The sequence below is a fragment of the Danio aesculapii genome, chromosome 4 (assembly GCF_903798145.1).
Source record: "Danio aesculapii chromosome 4, fDanAes4.1, whole genome shotgun sequence".
NCBI classification, from domain to species: Eukaryota; Metazoa; Chordata; class Actinopteri; order Cypriniformes; family Danionidae; genus Danio; species Danio aesculapii.
In genome coordinates, this window is record NC_079438.1 from 36,251,874 (window position 1) to 36,261,554 (window position 9,681).

The 9,681-nt window shown below is 38.3% G+C and overlaps 1 protein-coding gene across 1 annotated transcript in view; it reads left to right on the forward strand.

Annotated features, from left to right (window-relative positions):
* Window positions 1–7,781, forward strand: part of magi2a (membrane associated guanylate kinase, WW and PDZ domain containing 2a) — a 345,845-nt gene extending 338,064 nt beyond the window's left edge. Inside the window, exon 24 of the mRNA XM_056455551.1 lies at window positions 411–7,781. Within this exon, the coding sequence (XP_056311526.1) occupies window positions 411–1,105 (695 nt within the window). The 3' untranslated portion in view covers window positions 1,106–7,781. The remainder of the gene's footprint in view (window positions 1–410) is intronic.
* Window positions 7,782–9,681: the final 1,900 nt, after the last annotated feature.

Below are 9,681 nucleotides of genomic sequence, written 5' to 3' on the forward strand. Positions count from 1 at the left end.
TTGATATAGATTTTCTCTCTGCAGTTCAGAGCAAACCCTTCCCCTGCAGCCAATTGTGATATCTTTCATATCACAAAAACAAATAATAACCCCTGACTAAAATCTAACTATAACCTCACTGATAGAGCATCCGGGTTCTGCTTGTCGCAATCAGATCTTTAAACTGTTGACCAATGAAATTAGCTGCACGGTCGGGTATGCACTGAGCTGGTTTCAGAGTAGAACATTGTTGTGGTTGTTTTTTTTTTAGTTAGTACTTGTTTGCTTGTGTTGGCTTTGGTTTCACAATTTTTTGTGTGTGTGTGTGTTCTGGTGTCTGTGCTTTTCTGTGTGCACGTGTGTGTGTTCCAATTTCTACTTCAATCTCTTTTTGAAGGATGGATGTAACTGCTATCATGTTTCCCCAGCAGATAGTCCCGCCCCCTGGGATGCTCACCCTACAGCCTCCCCAAGTCTGTCGGAAGTAGCACCACCCCACGACAGCTTATCCAATCCATCAGCTTCTTCTCATGTGAACCCACCTACTGACCCACCTCATACATCGTCCTTGGAAGCAGTAGGACCAGACTCTTGCCAGGGTCCAAGAGGCTCAGAGAGTAGGGCTCTAGAGCAGGCCAATGTGGGGAAGAGGTCAGCTTTGGCAGGTGGAGTTGGGGGTGGGATCAAGCAGAGGGAGGGTAGCAGGACCAACCGTCGCTCAAGTGGAGGGAAGGGCCAGCAACAATACCTTGATGAGTTTGCGGGTGAGCCGAAATCCCTGAAAAGCAGCCGGGCAAAGTCCAAGGAGCGCAGGAGGGAACGAAGCAACACTCCATCTCGCAAGCGAGACTCGCCCAAAACATCCCTGACTGACACCAGCATGAATGGGGGAAACGGATGCCTCGATGGTAGCAACAGTCAACAAGGACCTCTGGTGCCATTCAAAGCCCTACCAAAGGAACCAGAAAAAGGGCAAATGAGCCAAGAGAGTAACCCCAGCCACAACTCCAAGACCAGCAGTGCTGCAGGCAGGAAGGCCACAGTTTCCCCAGGGCCCTGGAAGATCCCTGGTACGGACAAGCTACCCAGTACCCTACGCTCAGCCACCTCCACAATCAGCAGATAACATCTCAACCCAATCTCAGGCCCAAGTTTAAACCTTTTGGCTCTTTTTTCAGCCAACTCTTGGACCAACATTTGGCTGTGAGCCAACTTGTTTTGAGATTGGTTGGGCTTGGGCTCTGCTTGATTGATTTTCACAGGCTTGCTCTACTTGATAGAGATCGTTTTTAAAATTGACTATGTGCCATCCCCCTACAATCCTCACAAAAGACCTTTCCATGCATTTCTAGACAGAGCATTTTTTATTTATATTTTATTCTAAGTTATTTTAACAGGTATGACACCCACCACCTTAAGAACTGGAAGCATTCACTCCAAAAATATCACGGTAGAATGAGTGAAGCATGTAGCGTGCAAAAAAGAAACCCAGACTGGTGTAAACTGTTGGGGAAAAGCACTCAAGACTCAGAGATGAACATGCATAGAGAACCACTTACTGACTCTTAGCCACCACCGGTGGCTACAGCAATTTTTATACGCCTTCATTAAAAAATGAAGAAAACTGAAGGAGTTGCCTGACATACAGTTTTTGTGTATTTGAAGAATGGAAATGATTAAAAAGATTCTTTATGAGCGGACACTCGACTATGGAACTCTGCCTTAAAAGACTGACCTGCAGATGTCTGTATAAGGGTCGGTAAAAAGAATATAGAAATAGATATATTATATGACTACATATATGTGAGACAAATTGTAAATATGGTCTTTATACACCATTGTGAGCCCATACTGAAGTGTTGCCATTATACATGGTGTACATTAGAAGAGTGTAATCTAGAATTTATTCCTATTCCATTTTAAGGTGCATTCCCACTGACAGCAAATTAAACTCTAGAGGGTTTAAATCTTCTCAACTTCGAAATACTGCAGAACGGCAACAGGAAACAAATCACATTACCTTCACTGTCTACATTGACATTGGCAGTTGCCTTCTCATGTTAAAGATCTCATAGCCAGCGGTCACTTGTATCACTTAAAACAGCCAACTTTCATTGATCAGTAATGACTTCCAGTAGCTGAAAATGTTGCTGTCAGTGTGAGCGCCCCTTGAGACCACTGATTGGTCAGCTGCTCTGTTAGTTTCTGGAGGAGCTGGTGGACTTTGACCTTCCCTTGACTCTGTCATCCCTGGTTCAATCTATTCTCCCTTTACTTGTTCAAAGCAATTTAAAGGAGTGCAAGGTGTTTTCGGTAAATTATAGAATGATTTTGATTAGGGCAGAGTGCCTTATGCCAGAGGTGTCCAGTACTACTCCTGGAGGTAGGGATCAGTGTTCTGCAGAGTTTAGCTCTGATCCTAAATAAACACACCTGACCAAGTGTCACCCCATCTCAAATGGCACAATTAATGTGCATCTGCGATATTGCAGACATACAATGGCCACCATATTTGCATGTCCTTTAAGTCCATGAGACTGTATAGTGTCCCACACGTAATTTTAGCCTTAAAATGGGTGATTATGAGCTCCCCCTTTGTGGCTGCTATGCATCCTTGATATGCACTTCAGCCTTATACCCAATATCAAAGTGGCATTACATCCCAAAAGTGTGGACTCCACAAACTGCAAAGGTTTGGGGTGTGTTTGGGAAAGGGCCTTAATAAGCACACAGTAAATCCACAGTGACTCCTTTGCAGCTGCCTGTCCCAAATGGCACACTTATTGTCATGTACACAAGACCATAGGGTGTCCCATTTTTTATTTTAGCGTTCAAAAGCATGCTCTCGAGTGCCTCATTTGCAGTCGCTATGAGCTCTCGTTGTGCAGTTCAGTCAAGTCCACTGTAAAATGAGCTCTGCACCAGACTACCCAACAATCAAAGTGGAATTACTTCACAATAGGGTGGTCTAGGAGAAAGGCAGCAAGGGTTCATGGTGCAATTTGATCCAGGCCCAGAGGGTTATCACAAAATTACGCACTAAACGGAAGTTTGCAATATGTCTAGGCAAGTGTGCACTGTGCAGTTCTCCAGGTTGGAGATGAGCTCTGCAGCCCACTAAGGAGTTGGATCGGACACCCTTGCTTCATGCTGACCACTTGATGCTTTATTTGAGCTCCAAATCCTAGACAACCACATCAAGACAAAAAAATAGGCTGCTATATATTCACTGGACTACTTGTTCCATTGAAACTGCAACAGTAACACCAGATCTGAATGAGTGCAGTATGTTATCGCATCCCTGTCTCTGAATGCTGATTGGTGTGTAGATCAACGAGAGACCGGTTTATGTCTGCAGTATAGATATATCAATTTAAATCGGAGAGCTATTTTCATACATAGATAGAAAACAAAGGTGCCAGATATTTATTATTGAGATCTCGGAGAGAAGTTTAAATGTTTGTTGAGCACTTTGTCTTTCAGTAGACATATGAAATACAGTACTGTTAAGAGTAAATGCTGTGCATCCATGAATATTTATCAGTTAACTATCAAAATCTTTCTATGATGATTCATTTATTAGTATTTCCCTTATATAAAAGTTTATTTAAGTCTGTTTCACATGATTCACGTCCTCTCAGCAAATAATGCTTCCTAATCATGAAAGACAAATCAAAGAGGTAACGTGCAGTTATGTTCTGGGTAATCATCATTCACCTTCAGTGCTGTGTTGTATGCTGTAACTCATTGTATATTCACAGTCATTCAATATTTTCTAACTTAGCTACAGTAGTAAGCCAACACGTTAGCTTGCTGACCAAAGGCTAACTTAAGAAAAGCTCTTTAAAGGGCTCTGCCAGTGGAATTACTTTCATTTTCTTAAGCTGAAGAACAATAAAAATCCCTGATGGCCAATCAGAATCAGTTCAGCTTCGGTTTTAGCAGACTGGGGAACATCGACGTGATTCATGTGAAAGAGCCTTGATACCTGGGGATGAAATGTAATCAGTGGGAATATTGAGGTGTAATAGAACTGTACTTTTCAGTTAAATCTGGAGATTATTCTCCCCCATATCTAAATCCTCTTTCATAATTCATATCATTCTGTGTTGCATTGCCATTAGTGCCACTAGCTGTGTTTCCATCACCATGTGTTGATGTGCATTTTGAAGTTTGGCATGAGAAACGAGTGATGGAAATGGCAAATGAAAAAAGAAAAATCCTTTAATTCACAAAACATTTTTTGCAGATTCACTATTAGTGAACACGTGACCAATTCACTTGCCTTGTTTACTGTTGGTTACTAGGTTACCAATATGGCTGAGGTGAAACTGACGTTTCGACAGTGTCAATCCTGAAGCAAAAGTGTTTCGAAACACTACAGCGAAGCATGATCCGAAACACCCAGGTGATTTGAAACACCCAGGCAATGTGACTAAAGTGTTTCGAAACACCAGGTCACATGACTAAATTGATTCACAGCATTGGTCATTTCAGAAGATTTTTGGGACCTGGCGAATCTGCATTTGACTGAAAATCTCTACGTTATGTAGCCTAGTGCACTGTGGGTGTGCACAGAGTAACTGTGCTGCAAATGGCCCATGTTCGAATTTTGGCTTATAGAAATACTCTGAAATTATGACTCAATGTATTTATTTATGTTTTTTATGACCAAAACAAGACATATATATTCACAAAGTGTTCATTAGGATGTCAGACCAATGTTAAAACAAAAAGACGTTACAAGAGCAGAGCATTTAAAACCTAACATCTATAGCTGCATCACCCTGGATTCAAACCCATTATCATAGCATGCTAGTCGGGAACTCGTATTGCCTCACTAAATCACTTGAAACCTCAACTTTACAACGTGGGGTTTAATAGCTCAATTTGCTAAACCGTTTGTTTTGCTGAAGCTGTTTCAGAGCAATTCATAATAATGACCACTCTGTGTCACCGTAGAGACGGGTTTCAAAACGTTTAGAAGCTTCGACACGTTTGCTTCGACTGTTTCAGTGTTTCATGAAGCCTCGCTTTGCCCACCACTAGTTACCAATACCACAGTAAGTCACACTGTTAATTTGTTTTTTATTTTACTAACTTAAAAAAATATCGTTTCACGTTAAAAGGGAAACCCGACCATTGTCAGTAACAAATATACCATTTTAGCTTCATATGAGTAATTTCTGTGCAACTAGTGGCATCCTGCAAAGCTGAAAAACAACGTAGTGTCTTAATTGTTTACAACTTTATACCAATTTTATAAGCTGATAGTGGCACAGAAATTACACACTTCTCTTAAACAAACATGCCAAACCCCCAATGGTGCTTCATTGTGAATTTCTCCTGCATTACTGTCTGATCTTCTGTACAATCACTCGCGTCTTTGATGACTTTGTTAAATTGAATTAATATATACATGTCAACTTCAGTTTCTGTGAAAAGGACCCAGACAAGACCCCATCAGGCCCACCCATTGTCATAATATCATCTCTATTATATTCATCCTCCACAGAAATAAAGCAATGACTGGTTCCACTGACAACTGTTGTAGATGACAAGGAGAGCCGACAATGATCTAGTCATTACAAGATAGTGCTAACATTTCCCTGATAAAGGCAAATTAATTGAAGCACTCCAAAAGCGAGTGTGCCTCTGTGGCTATTACATTCTGAGTGGTACATCCTTAGAAATCACAGACAGACAATGACATTGTCGAAATGTATTTTCCACAGAGTACCAGCAAAGACTGCGTGTGCATATGAATGAGTTGAATCACTCCAAAATGGTATGGTAACTCATCATAGTTTGAAAAAGGGGCTTAATTTGGTTCAAAGTTAAAGATTTTAGAAAGAAATAAGACTTTTTAAAGGCCAGAAACACACTCTTTGTAAGTTCACAAATGCAGGTGTGAGTGTTTGTCAGCCATATTTTTGTTATTTTGGTGCTAACAACATTCAAGAGAACAACATAGTTATCTTCTAATGTGTAAACCATTGTGTTATAAAGGTCCCTCACATTTACCATTGTTTAGTGTATTATAATAAAGATCCATGCAATGTGGAGGTTGTGTGATTGCATAATGGAATATGAAAATGAACAATAAAAGGTTAAAACATTATTATAGTTTAACTACTGTATGGTTTTGCCACACTAAACATGGTATTTATGGTAAAAACATGGTAATACAAACAATAATCAGCTGTCAAGGACCATGGTTACTACTTAACTACAATAAAACCAAGTTAGTCAAAGGTTAATTAGCTTATTAGCATATTAGAAAAGTTACCTGTTAAAAAAATATCTATGATTGCTACAAATAAAAATAACCACAAATTAACCATGGTTTTTATAGTAAAACTGTGGTTATGCAAATCACCAAAACATGGCTAGATAGCTAATAGCATGTAACATACAAATAAAGAACAAAACTTGGTTACTATCACTGTAATAAAACCATGATTAACTCTCAGAAAAGGTTAGCTAACTATTAGCATATCATAAGCTTTACCCTTTAAAAAACTAATTATGGTTTTACTACAAATAAAACCACAAAAAACATGGTTATTGTAGAAAAACCATGATAACCACAGATGGTTTTGCTACACTATAGCCAAAGTTTAACCATGGTATTTATAGTAAACCTGTGATTACACAAATGGTAATCAGACTGACAGTGCTAATAGAATAGGTCCTACACATAAAAAAAACATGATTACTAAGCCCTTTGCTGTAATAAAACCATGGTTAATTTTCATTGAATGTTAGCAAGCTGCAGCATGTACTGTAGCTTTAAGGTTACAAAAATAACTAATAATTGGTATTAGTAATAAAATGTGATTATACAAATCTGTCATAAAACATTTACTACACTTTCACCATAATAAAATGACATTTAGCTTCAAAATATGTTCACCTTTTATTTAATCAGGAATAAAAAATAGTGAAACAAATTAGCGTGGCCACTTTTAGTAAGTTAGCTGGCTAACAGCAGTTTTAAATGTTAGCTTCATGACAAAAGTTGGCACTAACCTGAAAACTATCACTAATAAGTACTGTGTTAAGAATGCAATTGGTTGCGTTTTAACATATTTTCGGAGTGCAAAAACAGAAAAAGGGATGATTAGCTTGTATAGTTAGCATCATTTGTATTCATGTAGGCCAGGGGTGACCAAACTCGGTCCTGGAGCGATAGTGTACTGCATAGTTTAGCTCCAGCTTCAACACACCTGCCTGGATGTTTCTAGTATACCTAGAAAGAGCTTGATTAGCTTGTTCAGGTGTGTTTGATTGTGGTTGGAACTAACAAATGCAGGACACCAGCTCTCCAGGACTGAGTTTGGACACCCCTAATGTAGGCCTACTTGTTTAGTGTGTTTCTGGCCTTAGGGGTCCTTGTTATTTGTAGAGTAGCAAGTTTTTAAAGAGAGAATAGTTTCAGTGCTTGACACTGTTTTCTGATTATATTTTCTCAAGCTTGCCAAATGCTTCAGAGATGCTACTGAAAAGATTACACCTGATAAATATGTGATATAAAATGAGATGATTTATCGTGGAGCCACAACGGCAGTGCAATGCCCAAATGGGGCTCAGAATCACTGTGTAAAACTCAAAGAACAGCGCGGTTCACCTTGTACAGCTCAAAACTATAAATATGACACTATGTACTATGACCTAGTCACAAAAACTGTAAGTGAGCTACTATTTTTATGAAATGCAACTCAATGGATATATACTTACTTTTGCAGAGCTCTTGTTTACTGTATGATATTTACTGAAATACTGTCAAATAAAACCTTGACATGGTGTAAAGTATTCAAGTAAAATACAAGTGTTCTGTGAGTGCTTGATTTATTTAATGGTCTGAGCTGATTTTACGCATAAACTGTTAAATGGTTTTATTTTAAAGATAATGCTGTCTGTGGGTGGTGAAACTATTGCGGCATAAGGTAAGTATAACCTCCGGGTCAAAGAACAGATACGTTTTTGTGTCCACATCAAATTAAATTTACAAAAGTGATTATATAAGCAGGCACAGGACCTCAAAATGACGTCAGATTGACGTTGTACCCCAACGTTGTGAGGACGTTGCATTTTGCTTGGAAATAAAAATCTGAAAAACAACATCAGGCCAACGTCCAACCTAATATCAATGTCTAATGATGTTACAGCTTGACATTGTGTGAACGTTACCACTATGAGGTCTATTATATGTTGGATTTTGGTTGCCATACCTGACGAATAAATGTCAGTAATTGACGTCAATATGACATTGATTATCATGTCCAACGTCATGTCCAACTTAAAATCAACCAAATATCAATGTCTAATGATGTTACAGCTTGACATAGTGTGGATGTTACCTTTATGACGTGTATCAGATGTTGGATTTTGGTTGTCATACTTGACGAATAAATGTCAGGATTTTACGTCAATATGACGTTGGTTTAAGATGTTGGCTCGACGTTGGATTTAGGTCACTTTCCAATGCAACCTAAAATCAACCAACAATTAATGTCATATGTCATTATTGAACGTCAAAATAACATTGTCCCTAGACACTGTTTGTGCAACAATTAAACAAAGTTCTTATTCTGACCAGTGCTTATTAAAATGTATAAAAAGAATAAGCAATTTTATTAAATTATGTGTTTTAAACGGAGAAAAACGAAGAAAACAATTATGGTTTTTTTTCTATCTTTCTTTGTCATTACAGTCCATTACAATCTCAATGAAATTGACAACCATTCTGAAAATCATCAAAATGTCAACATCTTGACTCCTGAATGACCTACTTTGCAAACGCAAAATAATTTTTGTCTGATGTATTTTTATTACGAGATGAAATATCAAGATGCATGTATTTTCAAGTTTTAGATTATGAAGAGAAGCTTCGAAGCATTCTGTTACAGTAAGTTCATTTTATACAACCTCAAGAATGTGTAAAAAAGGCAATACTTTGGCAAACCATTTATAAAGACAATTGTTGATTTCATATTGTTATTATAACGTACATAGCAAACATTTTCTGGCCCACACAATCAGCTTTTGCTTGGCCAACATGCCACTGTGAATTACAGTGCACAACAGGACCAAGTCTGGTTTCCAAACAAGAGCCAAACAACCAAGTTAATGACCCATAACTGGGCCACATATTTTGGTGTGTTACAACTGCAATGAATTTGATAAACCAACGAAGCATTGCACTTTAGATGCGATATGAGTGTGCTTTTTCTTTAAGCAAAATGATTGGTAGAATTTTTTTCTTTGCTAATAATTTAAATGTATTTTAAATGTGGGTGAAGATGGGCTACACTTATGTGGCCCACATATCAATTTTTAACATCTGGGCCAGATATTACATTTGACATTTGGCCCAAGATCTGCGGGCTATCTCTGCCAGACCTGGGCCATGCTTAGTCCACATGATGTATGCCAGAGCTAGATGAATGCCTGCTGTGCCAGTTTATCCCAAATCTGGGCCAGAATTCTTTGCTATTTGAGCATATTCTTTGTTGTATAAGATGTTTAATTGCTTTGAAAAATGCTCCAAATTTTAATTCAGCAAAGTTTCCCACGGTTTTATAATAATAAACTGTAGTTTTGTTTGTTTATTTAATTATTTATCACCATTCATCACCAGTTTAAATACAATGGCTAAAGTGTTGAGTGTTTTTATTGGTAAAATCGTGATTAATTTTC